Here is an 18,561-nt window from a genome sequence, read left to right as displayed (position 1 = left end):
CAGAAGTGGTTTTTTTAAGTAACTTAATTATTTCAGAACTCATTGTTTCCAGAAGCAATCTGTTTCCCCCTCCAGCTCTATGACTCTCTGCTCTGGGAGCTACTTATTTTAATTAGCTTTGTAGTATATATCTGACAGCAACCCAAAAGAAAAATCCACACATAACTTCCCATTAGCCAGAGAGCTGAAAAAGCCAGCATAAGTCACTCCCAAACCACAGATCACTCAGAATTTGTAAGAAAGTAGGGGAGATCACTTTCACATTCATGGGGCAAAGCAGAGGCTGGCAAAGGGCTCTGGAGTTCTCAGGTGGGAGGTTCGTCCTGGCTGGAGGTTGAGTGTGGGCTACCTGGAGGTGGTGGCTTGGGGGCTAGGACTTACAGTCAAGCTCAGTTTTCAAGAAAGATGAAAGATGCTCAGGAAAGATGAGCATTTTCTGATCCTCCTGCGTTCCCCCAGGATGGAGCCTGCACTTGTGGCCATCAGACACTGGTGCTCTGAAGAGTCTGGGCAGACTCCTGTCAGACACCAAGAGATCTCACACAGTGCTCTCGCAGGCATCCGCAGCTCAAGGTCGGCAACACAGTCCCGCTTCCCCAGGTGTCCCTCGTTCCTGTGTCCCACTGCTTGGTAGCAAGGGGTTTAGAACGTGCAACCTGAAGCCAGACCTTCTGGATTTGAATCCTGGTTCTACCCCTTCTCATTTCTACAGCTTTTGACAAGTAGGTTAATCTTTTTGTGCCTTAGTTTCCCCTTCTGTAAAATGGGTTATCATTACTCACGGGGTTGCTGGGAGGATTGAAGGGATGAGCATATCAAGATCGGTCTGGTGAGCGGCCACTCTGTGAAGCGTAGCTGGTGTTAAACAGAACTCCTGCTGGGAATTAGTACGGATCGCCTGCGTGTAAAGTGAGAGAAGACAGGCCCCTGGGCGGCTTAGTTAGTTAGGCAACTCGCTGCCTTCGCCTCAGGTCATGATCCCAGGGTCCTGCGATCAAGTCCTTCATCGGGCTCCTGCTCAGCAGTGAGCCTGCTTCTCCCTTTCCCTCTGCTGCTCCTCCTGCTCGTGTGCTCTCTCACTCTCTGTCAAAACAAACAAAATATTTTTAAAATAATAATAATAATAAATAAAATGGAAGAAGAATGGGAATTTGGTGTGTGGAAAGCAGCAAATCTGCAGGCACAATAGGGCTCCCAGTCAGGTTCCATTCCAAACAAAATTAAATAAGGTATACAAAACGCTAGTCAAAGATTATATAAAAAAATGAATCTTATTCTGCATTTTAGCTACCATGTGTGGTAAGCCTTTTGCATAATTTTCACCTAAATGACTTTCCTGTGAACTTTTATTTTTTTTTTATATTTTATTTATTTATTTGACAGACAGAAATCACAAGTAGGCAGAGAGACAGGCGGGGGAGGGGAGGGGGGAAGCAGGCTCCCTGCCAAGCAGAGAGCCCAATGTGGGGCTCGATCCCAGCAGCCTGGGATCATGACCCAAGCAGAAGGCAGAGGCTTTAACCCACTGAACCACCCAGGTGCCCCTCCTGTGAACTTTTAAACATGTGTTGTGTTTCCTGACCTAGAGAGGCTAAGAAGTATGAACCTTATCCCGTGGGCACCTGGGAGCCAGGGAGTGTTCTTGAGGAAGGGAGTGACCTGCCTCTTGGTGGTTGGCATATTTTGTAGGGAATGCCTATCGAGAGTGCTTGGAGAATGGGACATGGGCTTCACGGATCAACTACTCACAGTGTGAGCCCATTTTGGATGATAAGGTGAGTGGCCCCCACCTTGCACACCCTTCATCCCTGTACAGGTATCAGGACTCAGGTTGAGCATAGAGCATCCCAAGGGTGAGAGAACCTGCCCTTATGCAGCCCAGCCATACCTTTTTGCACTTCTTCCCCCTGCCTCCACGTCCTGTTCCTTGCTCAGTGACGCTACAGGAGAGAAGGGGGACACAGACCTCCACCTTTGGGAGAGCTCTGGCTGGCAGAGGACACAACCATCTCTGGCATGTGACACAAGAAGGGAATGACATTGTGACCCATGTCCCAAACTTCTAACAGACTGTGTGACTTCCTCCTCCTCTGGGCCTCAGTTTCCCCATCAAGCATTCTGATTCTGTGGCTCCATCTGGAAACAAGCACTGTCTCCGGAAGGCTGGGCCCCAAGGGGATCTGGGTCCTGCTTACACCTCAGCAGCCCCCTTGCTCTGGAATTGGGCTCCAGGCTGCGTGCAGTGCTGACCTCTTCCCCTTTGAAGCTACACCTCGCTCCTGACCCAAAAGGACACGTCCCATGGCCACCCCCTCCTCATTCACCATTGTAGCCCCCAGTGAGTCTGCAGCTTTCCCCAAGAAGTCCACGTTCAGAGGGAAAAGGTTGAGCTACGCTGAGAAAGGGATGCTACAAAATGTGAGCCAAAAAGGGGGGGTCTGTGATGGGGCCATTGGAGAGGCAAGTGAGGTGGGACGTAAAGAAGGAGTCTCCCCCCAGACCTCTGTCCTCTCTCAGCCCCTCTGAGCAGCGGCAAACCATGGTGGGCGTGGGGTCAGGGGACCCTGCCCTGGAAAGAAGGAGTATTTTACCTGCCTCTGTTTAGAATTGCCAGCACACAGTGATCATAAAAAGGAGACGGGCTTTTATTTGGTGTTAATATTGTTCTTAAGTTCTCTACGGACATTGCGCCCCCTTGTTGCTGCATCAGGGACAGGCCGATCGCAGGGCACCCTCCAGACCTCCCTGAGCCTGCTGCTTCTGAGGCAGGAGGGCAGGATGGCCCCATTATACAGATGTCAAAACTGAGGTCCGGAGATGTAAATCCACTCGCCCTCAGTCACTCAGCCAGCAAGGGTCTGAACTGAGATTAAACACAGCTGTGGCAACTCCCTGTCCAGAGTTAAAAAGATAATAAAATCCCGAGATATCATGTCAGGCATATTCTGGGGAACATCAGGGGGTCTGACTGCAGCCGTTTGTCCGTCTGTACCAAGAGCTAGCCGCGGCCGACGGGAGTGAGCGCGAGGAGCCAGATGTGGTGATGATACTTGAAGCCATTTCTGCCTCCAAGCTCGGGACACACAGGGGGGCCGTAGCGGGAGTGGCCAGCTCCAGCCTCTGTGTGCCCCATACTTCCATCTGCCTGTGTGTCTGTCTGTCCAGCAGAGGAAGTACGACCTGCACTACCGCGTCGCCCTCGTTGTCAACTACCTGGGTCACTGTGTTTCTGTGGCTGCCCTCGTGGCTGCCTTCCTGCTTTTCCTGGCCCTGCGGTGAGTTCCCCAACCCCCCTCATGGCCTGCTGCTTTTCCCTGCCCCTTCCCCCATAGCGCCCCCTTCACCCCTCCCAGACAGTCTCGCCTCCACTTGGCAGGGTGGGGCAGGGCCATGAACGCAGTGGACAGAGGGGTCTGGGGGAGGTGCCGGGGCTGGCTCAGAGAGATCCCACTGCGGCCACCACAGGGGGAATGTGGCTCCTGGGGCAGCCCTGCCTTCATCGGAGGCTGAGTCTCTTACCTGGCCTTACCCGTGGGGGACGGGGGGTGCCAGTCCCAGTTGTTTCCTGACCCCTGTCAGAGCCCTGTGTATCTCACTCCCAATCCTGCCTGACCCCCTACCTCCCACAGGAGTATCCGCTGTCTGCGGAATGTGATTCATTGGAATTTGATCACCACCTTTATCCTGCGCAACGTCACGTGGTTCCTGCTGCAGCTCATTGACCACGAAGTGCATGAGAGCAATGAGGTCACCGGGCGAACCCTTGGGGCTGGGGGGCTCCGGGTACTGGGGGCACCCACCTCTCTTACCCAGTCCTCAGGTGGAGACCCGTACCTGAGCTCACCTCTACCCTGATCATTGTCCCTCCTGAGTTGGGGTCAGAGTCAGGGCTGGCTAGCAGTGGGGCAGGGTGTGCTGCCAGACCGGGGTCTTGGGAGCAGTGCAAACCTCAAACCAGACTGGGTTAGCCTCTTCTACTCCCCATCTTCTAAATCTAGGACCTCCCGAAGACCCCTTAGAGAAGAAGCAGCTAGAACTAAGCTCCATTGAACTTTATCTCGATTGCAATGAGAGACCTGTCAGGGTTATTTTCCCCATTATGCAGACATGGAAAGTGAGGCTCAGGGAGGTTACATGACCCTGCGATGCCAGCAGGATCTTGACCAGGGCATCCCCTGTGTTAGCTACACAGGCTGGAGTTGTGCCAATGGCTGCTGTACTCTGTCCAAGTCATGCAAAACCCGAGACTAACCCAAGGCCAAGCACAGAGTCCTGTGGCACACCATTAAAGACTTCTCAATACATTTTCTTTGGACAGTGGACCTGAGCAGGCACCCCACCTGGTTTGACCTTTCACTTGCCCCTCATTAAGCTCTGCCTCGGCACTCACTGAGTTCAACCCAATCTGGGGGGCCCTATAGCCGCATACTAACTTGTACTGATAAGATGTCACTTGACTTGGAGAAAAAGCAGGGTTGGGAGGAGGTGACGTTTGGCTTCCCACCTCAGCAGGCCTTTTTGAGAAGAGGAGACAGACAACCACGTGGGGCCTGAGATCGGGGCTAGGGCCCTGGGGGAAAGACACAGAGGCAGAGAACAGCTCAGCCCAGGACCGCTGACAGCCAGTGCCCTTGGAGCTGGACAGAGAAGGCGTGTGGTGTCTGGGGGCAGAGAACTCCCATCACGGGCTCTCCTGGCCACCGTTCCCCAGATCTCAACCTCGGCCTGAGGGTGCCCTGGGGAAGAAGCCTGGGGAAAGATGGCTAGGTCAGGAGGCCTGGGAGCTGGCCATGGCTGGCTGCGGCCCTGGACAAGCTTTTCTCCACCCGCTCCCCCAGCTCCCCTCGGCAGGGTACTTGGGAGGGTGGGTAGCCCCGCTCAAAGGGACAGGGACAAAGGCAAATTGCAACAACCCTCATTTCTTGGTGCCCATCTTAACCAGCCTGCATCTCCATGACCCGCCCTGTTAGGTGCCATTAGCAGTTTCTCTGTGTCCCATTGAGGCTCAGAGGGGCACAGCAACCTGCCCCGGAGACGGTGAATCTCCACCCAGAGCCAGCTGTGATCATCCTAAGCCCAGACTCTTCCAAACCCAGAGATTTTGGAGAATCACCCCCGATGGCTGCAGCTCTCCTTCATAACCCAGCACTATTATTTATGCAACAACTTTCTTTTAATTGACTCACTACTTTTTTTCTACATGAGATTTCCTATTTCATCCCTAAATGGAAACCTTGCTATGGCTCAAAGATGACTCTCGAAAAACTGACCGTGGAAACAGCAGTGATGTTCAGTCCTAGCCTCTGCCTGCAGAAAGCTCAGAGCCAGACTCCCTCGTTCTTTATGAAAACGAGATCAGAAAGTGCAGGGGGAGCAGCCCAAGAAGGGACCAGTGCCAACTGTCCCCTTAACTTCACCCCAAACAGGGAGACAGAATTAGGAGGCACGTGAAGCTTCCCAGAGCCAGGTTAGAGGGTCTAGAATGCATGTCCACGAGGTAACTCTGGGCGGGTGCCTGCACTGTGCACTGGGCCCTGGTCCCCAGGCAGCCCCTGACCACCGCCTGCCCCGTGCAGGTCTGGTGCCGCTGCGTCACCACCATCTTCAACTACTTCGTGGTGACCAACTTCTTCTGGATGTTCGTCGAGGGCTGCTACCTGCACACAGCCATCGTCATGACCTACTCCACCGAGCGCCTGCGCAAGTGGCTCTTCCTCTTCATCGGATGGTGTGAGGGCCCCTGGGGGTCCTGGGGCCTAGTGGGGAGGGGGCAGTGCTGACAAGGTCACCTCCCTTCATCTTGGGTCCGAGGACAGGTGCACACCCCTGCCCGCCATCCCCAGGACAGGCCAGGGAGGCAGCCACTCCCTTCCCTTGCTGGTGGGGAAGAAGCAAGCAGTCCCTCCAACAGAACACTTTTCAAACACCCCTCCTCTCTTTGCCTGGGAAGACGAAGCCAAAGATCTATGTCTCTGGCTTCGAGAAAGAAGCTGACCAGCTCCACTTCTCTATCGAATGGTCTCAGAAAACTATGCTGTCCCTTCATCTGTCTGACCCGCTTAGAGGGGGTTGCTGAGAGAGGAGAAGGGGGGTCAGGATGGGGCCATGGATGGCCTGCAGTTGGGTGATTGGTCCCAGGCCCCTGTGGACCCCTCACCCTGTGCTCTACAAGAGGGTCCTCATCCATCTGTCTGTCCGCCATAGCCTGTGTCTGTCCTTCTTTCAGGTATCCCCTGCCCTATCATTGCTGCCTGGGCCATTGGCAAGCTCTACTATGAAAACGAACAGTAAGTGGGACCGGCCAGCTGCGGGGGTCAGAGGGGTGTCAGGAAAGGTCAAGCCGGGGCTCCAGCCTAGCCATGGGGCAGGAGTTGAAGCCCTACCAGGACAGATTGACTTTCCCATGGTCCCTATATTGAGAAAATATCCCTGGCACCCCGAGATACTGGTGTACTGGGTGTCATGAGTTAGGGATCATGGGTCGTTCAAATGCCCTAAGGCATAATCCCCTTAGCCTTTAGTAAGGCTTCCTCCTCAGAGCAGCATGTCTGGAAATATAGAGGAGGCCAAGGGCTAGAGGCCTTCAGCCTTGAACACATCCAAGGGTGTTCATGAGCCTTTCACAGAACCCTGGGTCAGAGCAGGGGCACTTGTTTTATTCTGGAATCCCCGTCCCTGCCTGGGGTAAAGTGTCCCATCCTGTGACCCTCCCTGCCCTGGAGCTGTTGGTATATAAGCCACACCCAGATGATGGCAATTCCAGCCGTGGGTCAGCCAAGCAGAAGCTGGGAACTTGGATGTCACCAGCTGAAACAAGAGGGGGCAGGGGAAGGTCAGTCTCTGGACACAAATCTCTAAGAGGTCTCCGAAGCTGGAGATTTAGGGGCAGGGGCAGAACCGGAGTGGACTCCAAGAGCTTAGCTTTGGGAAGAGCTCCTAATGATTAAAACTACCCAAGAATAAGAAGGCCGCCATGGAAGGTAGTGAGCTTCTTGCCAAAGGGGATGTTAAAGCAAAGACCAAAACCCTAGCGCTGGGAGGCGCCAAGGAGATTCCTGTTTAAGGCAGGGTGCACTGAATGACCTCTAAAGTTTGGGAGGACACAGTCAGAATTTCCCAAAGTCCACGTGGCCCTTCCTGAGGTCTAGTGGTAGTGACTGACAGAGCCAGACTGCATCCTGGCCCCATAGCTCCCCTGGACTCCGAGCTTCTACACCCACCCGCATCCCCCGAGAATAATCAAGCCTCTGCTAGCGACAGGCTCCCTTCACCAGGTGAATAAGGCTCAGCTCAGAGAAAGGCCGGGGTTCAGGGCTGGAGAAGCCGTCCGCCTCTCCACCTGCTGCTTTGTGCGGCTCAGTGCCCGGCACGTGGAGCAGCAGGTTCCAAGGAATACAGGAACAGGCGCTACAGGGTGCTTGGGCCCTGGGCCAGCAAGGGGGAGCCCAGCTCTTCTCTCATTCATGAGCCTCCTGTCCGCCCAGCACTGGGTACACATCCACAGTCTGGAACGGGGTAGGGGAGTGAGAAGGAGGGTGATGAGACCCAGGGCCTTCCCTCAGTCCAGCTGGGGAGACCAGACCCTCCATGGAGGGCAAAAGGCAGCCCACGGGTGAGCCGGGATGGTCAGAGGGGCCAGGGCCATCCACCCAGGGATTTTGGGAAGACAAAGCCCTAGAGACTGGGTCTCAGGAAGCGTTAAGCCAGAGAACCCTGGGTCCAAATCTACTGTGGTGGCCAGACCGGGACTGAGCAAGCCACTTAGAGCCTCCCCTTCTTTGCAGGTGCTGGTTTGGCAAGGAGCCTGGTGACCTGGTGGACTATATTTACCAAGGCCCCATCATCCTTGTGCTCCTGGTAGGTCCTCAGTAGGGACCGGGATGGGGCCGGGCACTGGGAGGGCAGCAGAGGACCCACCCGGCAGAGATGCTGGGGAAGAATGTGGCCTGAAGTGGCCATCCTGCACACCTTCTGTACACACCACCCTATTTCCTGGCACCCCCCCCCACTATCTGACTGGTCTGACTGGCAGATTTCTAGTGCCTCCTCCATCTGATGTCCCCTTGCCAGGTACTGAGACAGCCAGGAGAGGGGGCAGCTATTAATGGCAAAAGAAGGGTGTGCGGACTTCTGTTCAGCCCAGACCTACCCCCCTCCGCCCCCAGCGACCCCCTCTGGGGCCCAGCCCACCGCCCCCAGCCTGGAACAACGGTACTAAAACGAAGCGTAATGAGCAATTGTTCCCTGTCCAGCTCCCGACCCTTTGGCAAATGTATTCGCATTGAAGGTATAATTGCTACCACGTCTTTAATCCACAACGAGCTTTAATTAAGGTGGAGTTTAAGTAGAGGCTGCATTCTGCAAAAATGAACCCATTATATATTATACATTTTAAAAAAGAGACGTGCAAAAAAGCCCCATAAGAAATTGGCATTTACGTAAGACTTATTTCAGGCTTGGTAATTTCAGGCTCCTGTATGCACCAGCTTCCTTAAAGGGCCCCCCGCCTCTTGTGGGATACATAGGGGAGGGAGAGAAAGAGAGAGAGAGAGAGAGAGAAGAGAGAGAGAGAGCAGGTGCCTGCTGGCGGTTCTGTGGTCTACCCTGCAGACAGTCCCTGTTTATCTCTTTCATTTCCCAACTCCTCCTTTTTGTGACTTCTTCAGGGATTCCTTTGTCCCCCATCTTTGGAGTGCCCTTGTTGTATATGACCTGGAGATGACTAGGGAGGTTTTCTACCCACTGCCTGAAATTCCACCATCAGAAATTCCACCTTGTTTCAGAGGCAGAAGCCAGTCCTTGTTGGCAGTCAAGGAGAGGGTTGGGCGTGGGAGGGAGTGACTGTCCTTGGAGTCCCAGCTGCAGTGAGTCACTCGAGGGATAGGGCTTTTCGTGAATCTGGGCGCCACCCCCCCCACGAAGGCTGGCCTGGGTCGGGCTTTGGTGATAGTGGGGAGGGAGCTCCCCAGCTGCAAGGATGTTGGGCAGCGTGAGAAAATGAACAGAGAAAGGGAGATGGGCATGGGGGGACCCCATGTCAGCCCCCTCTCCCTGCCTGCTCCTCCCTGACCCTTTCTCCGCTTCCACCCCCACCTCTTGGTCCAAGAGCCCTTTGCATCTCCCTTTGGGCCCTTACTCTATTGCACTGATGGAGCTTCCCATTCCCCCGCAAGCCTGTCCAGAAGCTTCATCTTCGTAACTTCCAAATCTCGCATCATCCGTGGCTGGAAATGGGAATTATGATCCCCATTTTACAGCTGGAGAAACTGAGAGAGATGACACCTCCTGCCCAAGGTCACCACTAATAGCTCGCTGAGCTGAGACACAAGGGCTGGTCACTCACCCCTGCCTGTCCTCGGGGTTGGGTATGCGCTCCGTACCCCGCCAGCCCTGCCCTCCCCTGATGGTTCATGGCTGCCTTGCTGCTGCTTCAAGACACGACCAAGCTTATTTCTGGGTTCTGGGAAGTGAACTGGCTGGTTCAGTTTGCAGGAGGCTGTTGTCATGGGAAAGGTGTGTGACACTGGGTTCCACTGTGGACCAGGCACGGGGCTCAGGGCTCTCCATGAGTATTTTAACCCATGCTGACCTTCCAAGACAGGCTCTCTGGTGTCCCTTTTGCGCCAGTGAGGACACAGAAGCTCAGGAAGCTTAATGAAGCCACTTACTTGCCCAAGACCACGCGAGCACCAGAATTAGAACCATGTGACAAGAACTTGGTGCCAGGCGTTCATTTAGGATGTGGTCCCAGAAGCACAGCAATGGGTGGGAGTAGAAGTAAAGGCGGGGAGGAAGCCAAGGTGAGGTGATGAGCCGACTTCCATGGGGACAACCACGTGGAAGAGTGTCAGAAGGATCCCCCGCTGAAGGCTTGGAAGCTGGGTTACTTCACACACTTCCCGCCTCGTCAGTGGAGGTGGCCCTGGGGACATGAAACCTGCATATTTCCAGGTCCTTCTGTTGTGCGGCTGAGCTAGCTCCCCAGGCACCAGAGGAAGCCTGAGGCTGAGAAGTGTCCCCGGCAGCAACAGGGGACTCCCGGCTGGGCTCCTCCGCACGGAGCATTGGGTCTTTCTGTAAAGTCTCCTCATTCCCTGCTCCTTCCAGCAATGTCCCAGCAGCTCCTGTGCCACATGCAAATTCCAGGGTCCCCCGCCTTCCCCTGGGAATGTCTGGGGTGGGCCCAAGATCTGCATTCAGACGAAGGGCCCTGGGAGACTTGGCTGTGCACACTCAAGTTGGAGAACTCGATGGGCGTTGTCTGGGTTTTCTCTGTGGCCCAGCCAGGGCCCCATATCCCCCTGGGCGTGGGCCTTTGAGGCTACACCTGCCTAGAGCATGCCAACAGGAGGAGAAAGCTGAGGCACCCAGTGAGGACCAGGCCCCAGGGCCCAGGAACCAGACGGGTCTCTAGGCTTCTGGAGGCATCTGGTGAAGTCACTGGGCTGCACAGATGCCCGTGGCACAGACAGGCCGGTCGTGTTTAACTGCCCTGGCAAATGGGCAGTCCTGGAAGCTGAGAGCAGGGGAGCAGTGACAGGAGGGTCCTGAGCTGCGTTGGGAGCACCCCAATAAACCTCCAGTACCCAGAACTGGAGGGAGCAAGGGCTATCTCCGAGGCAGGGAACCATGTCTGAAGTCCAGGAGGTAGAAACGTCAGTCTGCTTTCCGCCTCCCTCCCTGCCTGTGCATAAGTGACGGTGAAGTTCAAGGAAGGTCTCCCATGAGCATCCTTACCATCTGGAGAAGTAGCTGGGGGTGGGGAGATCCCAGGATGCTCTGTACTGATGAGCTAGGTCTCTACTTTCTCTGCCTTTGTGGCAGGCACTATGCTGTGGGGCATCCTAGGACAAGTCCTGGTAGCTGCCTCCTGGGATTTGTGACCCCTCCTGGGGTTTGTGAAGGACCTCCTCGCTCGGAGCCTCAGTTTCTCACCTCTAACATGATGATGCCAGTCCCTGCTTCATGGGGTCACTGGGAGGACCCATGGTAGCCCTCGGGCCCCGCCTCCAGCAGGTCCTCCTCACACCGGGAGCCGCGGGTCTGCCTCCTGTGCTGATGGGCCTTGCAGTGCTCTCCTGACCTCCAATCTCCCATCCCTGGCAGTGTGGCCAGTACCTTACCTCTGCTTGCTTCCATCTGGCCCAGAGTTCATTAACTCCTGCAGGAGCAGGAACACAACACAGGGGTCAGGGGAAGGACGCTGAGGCTGGCTGCCTTGGTTCAAATCCTGACACCAATGTGTCCTTTGTGGCACGGGCATGTGATGGAGCCTATCTGAACCTCAGTTTGTACATCTGTAAAATGGGTATAATGATCACATCTACTATATAAGGCTGCTGCTTGTGGAGTGCTTGGAACAAAACCTGGAATGATCTGTGTCCTGGGCCACATTAGGGAGCAGTAAGCCTCCCTTTTCTGTCCTGGCAGCAACCATAATGTCCAGATCTCCATTCTGGGCCTGATAATGCACCATCGCCTCCCAGGCTGGAGCTCTGACCAGACTGGGGTGCTCCTCCCACGGAGCCTCATTAGGAATTAACGTCCCAGTGAGCACTGGAGTTCCAGGAAACACAGGGTGGGGAGAAGGGCTAGACTTCATGGGGAGTTTCTCCAGGGGGGTTGACTTACCCTTTCACCCAGTACCTTCTCCCCTCAGCATTCCCAGAGCCCCTGACATGCAGGCTGCCCTAAGAACATTCTGGGCTGGGAGGGCCCTGCCACTGCTGTTTTAGAAGGAAGAAGATTTCAATGCTCACCTCAGCCACAGTGGCTGCCAGCTGGCATATCTCCCCTATCCCAGGCCTTTCTCTGCTTGGAACAATCCCCCACAGTCCATCAGCCCTCAGCTCAAATGCCATTTCTCTAGGCCTTTCTGACCCCTTCCCCCCAGGAAAGTCCCACAAGACTTCTAGGAGCAGGGACATGGCAAGTCAGCTCACAGAAGGAAGGAAGGAAGGAAACTAAGCTGGACAAGAGTAGGGTACAATAACCAGTGCTCATTGAAGAGCTGGAATTTGGGATGGGGAGAAGAGGGAGGTCCCAGAGTGGAGAGCTCAGTGTGGGCTGGGGGTCCGAGGCTGCCTGGAGGAGGCGCCCATGGAGGGATGAGGTAGAGAGGATCCTGTGAAGGGCATGGCTGGGGACCACACTCACAAGGAAAGAGTGAGGCTCAGGCTTCACGGGCCCAGGAAGAGCTGGAATGGGAGCAGCATCACCGACTGCCTGCCTCACATGAGTGGAGGGGATAAGGCTTGTGTCCCAGCTCCTCCGCACCAGACCCTGTCCCTGCTCTTGCCTCAGCACGTGGAATGGGACCCTGCAGCCGGGAGGTGAAGGCATGGTCGAGTAGGTGTTTAGGTGGATGGATGGATGGAATGATGGTTGCATGTAGGGAATGTGCCAGAAATGAGAATACATTTTCCCTCCAGGCCCCCAGAGCATCCTCCCACTTAGGGGGTCCTGCAGAGGCCACAGGGCTGTCTGTCCCGGGGTGTCTCCCGGTGTCCCCCCACCCCCTCAGCCTGGTATCCAGAACTTAGGAGTCTCAAGAAGTGATGGATTCTTGGGACAGAGCCTCGGGTAGAATGTATGTGTGTGTGTGCCTGTGCATGCATGCACACACACACACACACGTACTCACACAGGTGCATACATGTGAGCCAGCAGATGCTCTCTGACCCATGGTCACTTCCTCGGAAGAGACTCGTAAGGAAGGGAATCTCTCTTTCCTGTCTGCTCACGTTTGGAGATAGGTGTAGAGAAGCCCTGGCATGCCCACGTCCCCAGATTCGCAGGCTCTTATATGCACACACTCACACAAGCACAGAGACAGAACCCCCCTCCCCCCCCAGAAGTGTTTGGAGGGCAGCACACAGTCACGCAGACAAGCCAGCACAGATGGACGGGACACTGGCAGGCCCACAGCAACCATCCACAGCACGAGCCTGGCTAAGGTGGCCCGGACAGGTCCTGGGAAAAGACTGGGTGCGTCGGTTCTGGCACTAACAAAAGGCTTGAAATGAAGATAAATGAGGCTCTTCCAGGAGCCCTGGAGCCAGCCCAGCAGCCCATTCATCTTCATTGCCTCAGATGTGCCTGGGAAGTTTTTCCTGGGGGCAAGGGAGGGATGGTGAGGGATTAGTCACTCCCTCTGGCCAGGTCCATTCCCCCAGGGAAGCAGGGCCTCAGAGGGAACCCTCAATCGACAAGAGTGGGGGGACCCTATAGTAGGCAGGGCAAGGGACTGGGGCGGAGGCCTGGTCAGCTCCTGTGGCTTCCCCAAGTGGGGCAGGTGTTGGGGGACTTTCTGAGGAGCTGTGCCTCAAGAGAAGTGACCTTGGTGTCCTTGGTCCCTGCCTCCAAAGCCGCTTCCCACCCCCCAGGGTCTGGAGATGGAGAAGCCAGGCCTGGAGCCCTCCCGGAAGGGGGAATTCTGCCCGTCCTGATGACAGAGAAGCAGAGGCCTTGGGACCGCAGGCAGGGACTGGGGTGACGGGTGGGATGGATGTGTGCATGGGACACGGGGCTCAGTGGGTTATGGGGGAAAGTGGCTGCCTCTCAGTTCATTCCCTACCTCACGGTCCTTCCTTTTTTGTCTTCCCTCCCTCCAGATCAATTTTGTATTTCTTTTCAACATCGTCAGGATCCTCATGACAAAACTGCGAGCATCCACGACATCGGAGACAATCCAGTACAGGTGAATGACGGGTGTCTTAACCCCCCGAGGGCAGAAGTGAGGCATCTAGGCCGGGCCCTCCAAACCCTCACAGGCCTCAGCCAGGGAGCTTGCTCGGCACCTGAGTGAGGGCCGGCCGGCAGTGTGGGCTCAGACCAGCTTTGTCGCCCTATCACACCCCTAGGAAGGCGGTAAAGGCCACCCTGGTTCTCCTGCCCCTCCTGGGCATCACCTACATGCTCTTCTTCGTCAACCCTGGGGAGGACGACCTGTCGCAGATCGTGTTCATCTATTTCAACTCCTTCCTGCAGTCATTCCAGGTGGGGCACGAGACCAGATGGGGCACCGGTGTCCTCACAGAGACCTCACAGGGGATACCGTTCACACTGAAATAGAACCCCAGCCCTGCACCCTGGCACCCCCACCCCAGGGGTCAGGTGTCCATCACCGTAGCCTGTGGCCCAGCGCCTGTTCTGAGGGTTTTTGACAGCCTGTCACTCGCAGTGAGCCCCGGGACACCCGTACCGTGAGGGTGGGCTGCCCCCGAGCTCGGAGGCTCTGGGTCCAGGTATTCCCAGCTGTCCCTGCAGAGTCACTCCCCAAGCAGCTCACTGATCCTCCCTCCTTCCTTTCCAGGGTTTCTTTGTGTCTGTCTTCTACTGCTTCTTCAATGGAGAGGTAGGAGGCCAGGCTCCGGGGCGGTCCTCAGTTCCCAGCTCAGGGGAGCCGCCCAGCCTTTAGGGAGGCCCGGGGTCCCTGACTCTGCTCAGCTCTGCCCTGGACAGGAGAGGGGACGGCCGGAGAAACCACTGAGAATTGGGAAACAGGAATCCTACCTGAGGGTCTCCAACCAGTTTAGAAGGTCCCCTTCACAAAGGCCAGCACTTCACAAAGGCACTTGGAGAGATGGGTGAGCGGGGAGCCCTGGCTGCAGGGTCCCACTGGAGACAGATGCCGGAACACCGCTGGTAATGGGGAGGCGTTGCAGGAGTGAGTCAGGTGTGAACCGCGCATCCAGGCCCTTATGGACGCAGGGAGCAGGAGAGACACCAGCACATTCCCCCGCCACGGAAGAGATCACACAGCTTGGGGCCAGCACCAGGGAACAAGGCACTGGGGACAGGCTGCTTAGCTCACACAGCCCAGAATCTCAGCATAAGCAGCTTGGGACAGAGGCTCACACCAGCCTGTTCTGGGTGAGGACCCACAGTGGGTTATGGGGCCAAGGGTAGACACAGCCCCAGGTCCTGAGAACTTCCAAACACTCAAGGTAAGTGCCATCCTGAGACACTTCCTCTGCCTCTGCAGAGAGTGCCACTCTGCCCGCCTGGGTCTCTGTCAATCAAAGCAGACCCCGACATAGGCAAGGCCGACAGTAGAGACTGGCCTGGGCTGGAGGGCAGGGAGAAAGCTTTCAAAGAAAACGCACAGTGACTCTGGGGCATTTATTCTGGTCAGCCCTGTGCTTGGCTAGCATGTGGGGGACACCACCCATTTTACAGAAAAATCCTTTAGTTTCAATACCAATGAGAATAATGTGGCACCAGCCACGATCAGGTTTTGAAATGACTGGAACTGTTAGCTTGACTTTCTGTCTCAGCAGCACACACTATGGGCTATGGCCAGTGAGGCAGGGGCTGTCCACTGGGGGAGGAGGCTGGAGGAAGGGCTTTCAGGAGGGACAGGGATGCCAAGTATGTGAGGAGAGCTCACGGGTCTCCAGACGCCAGGAGAGCCAGAAGCAGATGTTCGAAGCTGGGGCTTGCGTCCCACCATAAAGAGGAGATGGCCGAGGGAGGGGGGCAGGGAGGGCAGTGCGCCCCAAGGAGGGGTGAGCGGGGAGTTTTTCCAGGAGGGGTGAGGACAGAGGGCAGGAGCTTCCGAGGCTAACGGCTTCAGGGGAAGGACCTGCTTTTGGAACCAGCCAGTGCCTCCCTGGGTATGACAGTGGTGGTCGGGAGGGTACCCCAGCCTCCCTCCCTTTAAGGGCCCCGCAAGGGGCAGGAGCAGGAGAGAAGGCTCCTGGTTCTGGGATTGGCGCCTGCAGGCCCTGCTGAGCCGCTGCCCACCCCACCCCCCGCAGGTGCGCTCGGCTGTGAGGAAAAGGTGGCACCGCTGGCAGGACCATCACTCCCTCCGAGTGCCTGTGGCCCGGGCCATGTCCATCCCCACGTCGCCCACACGGATCAGCTTCCACAGCATCAAGCAGACGGCCGCCCTGTGAGCCCCCCGTCACCCCGCTCGCTCATCACTCACCATCAGGACAGCTTCCCTATCCCGTGGGCTGCCTCTCTCTGGGTTCACTTTGCCACCTCGCAGCTCAGGCCCTGGTGGGGGCACAAGGGAGTGAAGAGATCAGCTGGCCAGCCCTGCTAGAGAGGGGTGTGCAGCAGCAGGCAACAGGAGAGGCTCTCAGGAGCCAGGCCGGCTAGGTACAATGTCTCAGTACAGAGGGAGCAGAGGGATGTCACCGAGACACCTGTCCCTGCAGAAGAGCCTCTCTCCCGGCATCCTCACTATAGCCCCACTCACAGGCAAGGAAACAGGCCCAGCACCAGGAAGGGCCTGTCCAAGCCACACAGCTCATTCATGGCAGAGCGGGGACTCCCCGCTCTGTGCAGGCTTTCCCACCAACAGCAGGGTAACATCTGGCCTAGCTCCCTGCTCCCTGCCTTCTGCCTCCCAGCTCAGGCTGGCCTCTGCAGTGGAGGAGGCAGGGCACAGCAGCTGGAAGCAAGGAATTAGTTTGGTTTCCTCCCACGGGCTCTCACCTACACGCCACCCCAGGGCAGGTCATCTCTCTGCCCGTCCCTACCCATCCTCCTGTCCCTGGGTCCTGGAAAAGATGCTGCTTCCTGTCCCAGGAGAGCTTTTCTCAACCTAGTCCACAGACTCAGGGCCTTGGGGAGGGACGCTAGAGGAGGAAGGTGCAGCTAGGATAACCCTACGCTCTTAAGCCAACCGGATACATAGTACAGATGAAACGAGGAGGAGAAGCATGGTGGCCGGGGGCAAGGAGTAGAAAACCAACTAGGTCTTCGGTGATTGGAACAAATCGCCCACCTCCCACTTTAGACTGGGCTTCGATTCAGCCTCCCCTTCAGAAACATCTCGGCTCTCTGTGAAATAAACCATGCCTCTGTGGAAACAGCCTTCCCTCAGGTCAAGTCAACCAGGCATACGAAGGGGTGCTGTGGCCAAGGAGGGGGAGCTGGATCCATTCTCATTTGCAGAGCCCACGGCCCTGGCCTAGGGCTGGTTCTCCTCTGACCTGTGTGTCTGCCAGCCTGTCCCTTCCTTTTTCCCCCAAGAGTCTCTACCCCTCCTCTCCTACCGACAGCAGTTTAATTCAGCACAGAGGAGAGAGGGGCAGCTCACCCAGCACGCCTTGCTCCGTCCCAAAGCCAGTGTCTGAAATCCGGAAGCAGGTATAGACCACACCCCACAGTATCCATGAACAACACCACAGGACGTTTCCAGGAGAGGGTTGGAGTGGACAAGAGGAGGCAGGAGCCATCAGGTCGGGGTTGAAAAGAGCTTCTGCTCTGGGAATACCACCAACATATTTTTTAAAATAATTATCCCATCTTGCATATTCTTCAGTTGACATCTAATATTATTTAGACTTTTAAATTGGCAAGAGGTGATTTCTGGCTTTTGGCAAATATTTACATTTTAAAATAAAACTGCCAAAACACTTTAAAATACATCACTAAGAATCCAAACACAGCCGTGATTTAATAGCCAGGCTCTTCTGTTTGAAAAAAACAAGCTAACCAGCTCTTCCTCAACAGCTGGAAATTTTACATTGTCCCTTCTTTTTTGGAACTTGTATCTTCATTCCATTTCCCCCATAGGATTTTATACTAATGCAGTGTTTTTATGGGTTAAAGTCTTTCCTTGATTACCTTCTCCTACTTCTCTGCCACAAAATATATTTGGAAATTGAAATAGAAATATTTAATTTTCTGTGACTAAAATTTGTGAGAGATTAAAAAAAGAAGTCTTCTGGATTGAGTTACCACAACTATTTTTGATATAAAATATAGGATACAATTGATTAATACAACACAGACACTTAACGTTTTTGTAAGGCAAATGTTAAACCTAAAAAGAAAAATCTATCGAAAGCACATCTGAATGGAATGGATAGGAATTTAATTGTTCATGAATCCGTGGGTGAATATTTATTGCTGGAATAAATCAGGACTCAGCATCTTTTCTTTCTTTTTCATTTTTATAGCTTCACATGCTGAGAATGAGAAGCCTTTTCACATAAATAAGTAGATATCAGGGTCCCTGACCTCCTTCTGAGACATATGCCCAAAACTGCATAGTGATCTATCATCAAAAATTATGTGCCAGCCCACCACTTAATTAAGTCCTCTTTAAATGTGGCTGAAAGAAATGAACTGAAAACCATTTGACTTGCCAAAGGCTTGGCTACCCCGGGCAGGCACTCCTGCCATCCTTCACCAGGGGCAGCTGTGTGGGGGGAGGTTCATGGCTGGGCGCTGTACCCAAGGGACCTGCGGCCGGGCCCCCTGCTTTGCTTCTGTTGGTGGGAAGGGAGGGGGCTCCCTGGCTCTGTGCTTTCTAGAGACACAGGACTAATTCTTGTGCGCCTTGTAAAGGATCCCTGGTGCTCAGAGGCAGCATACCACTGCTTGCATTAGCATCGTTGCTGGTGGAGCAAGGAGCTCAGTGCTCAAAACAGCAGTGCCAGGCCCCGACCCCTCATCGCTGCTCCTCAGATGCGGCTCCTCGCCCCACGGTCCCAGTTCCCAGCTGGCAGAGCAGCCAAGTCATGAGCCTCTGCTCAGAAGGCAGTGTGGCCTGTTTCCGCTTCAGTTCAGAGAAGGCCCCTGGTTGGTCCTGCGCTG

At 55.2% G+C, this 18,561-nt stretch overlaps 1 protein-coding gene across 3 annotated transcripts in view; it reads left to right on the top strand.

Moving 5' to 3' along the window:
* CRHR2 (corticotropin releasing hormone receptor 2) overlaps positions 1 to 17,641 on the top strand; it is a 30,236-nt gene extending 12,595 nt beyond the window's left edge. Inside the window, exons 3-12 of one of the 3 annotated variants that reach the window (XM_044244561.1) lie at positions 1,690 to 1,775; positions 3,169 to 3,275; positions 3,630 to 3,747; positions 5,577 to 5,730; positions 6,227 to 6,287; positions 7,785 to 7,857; positions 13,614 to 13,699; positions 13,863 to 13,998; positions 14,315 to 14,356; positions 15,762 to 17,641. In XM_044244561.1, coding sequence (XP_044100496.1) covers positions 1,690 to 1,775; positions 3,169 to 3,275; positions 3,630 to 3,747; positions 5,577 to 5,730; positions 6,227 to 6,287; positions 7,785 to 7,857; positions 13,614 to 13,699; positions 13,863 to 13,998; positions 14,315 to 14,356; positions 15,762 to 15,902 — 1,004 coding nt within the window. In that variant the 3' untranslated portion in view covers positions 15,903 to 17,641. Of the gene's footprint in view, positions 1 to 1,689; positions 1,776 to 3,165; positions 3,276 to 3,629; positions 3,748 to 5,576; positions 5,731 to 6,226; positions 6,288 to 7,784; positions 7,858 to 13,613; positions 13,700 to 13,862; positions 13,999 to 14,314; positions 14,357 to 14,519; positions 14,538 to 15,761 lie in introns of those variants that run through there. The other 2 variants (XM_044244560.1, XM_044244563.1) reach the window with 2 other exon arrangements.
* Positions 17,642 to 18,561: the final 920 nt, after the last annotated feature.

Source organism: Neovison vison, chromosome 4 (genome assembly GCF_020171115.1).
Source record: "Neovison vison isolate M4711 chromosome 4, ASM_NN_V1, whole genome shotgun sequence".
NCBI lineage: Eukaryota > Metazoa > Chordata > Mammalia > Carnivora > Mustelidae > Neogale > Neogale vison.
This window is presented reverse-complemented; position numbering and strand designations above follow the sequence as displayed.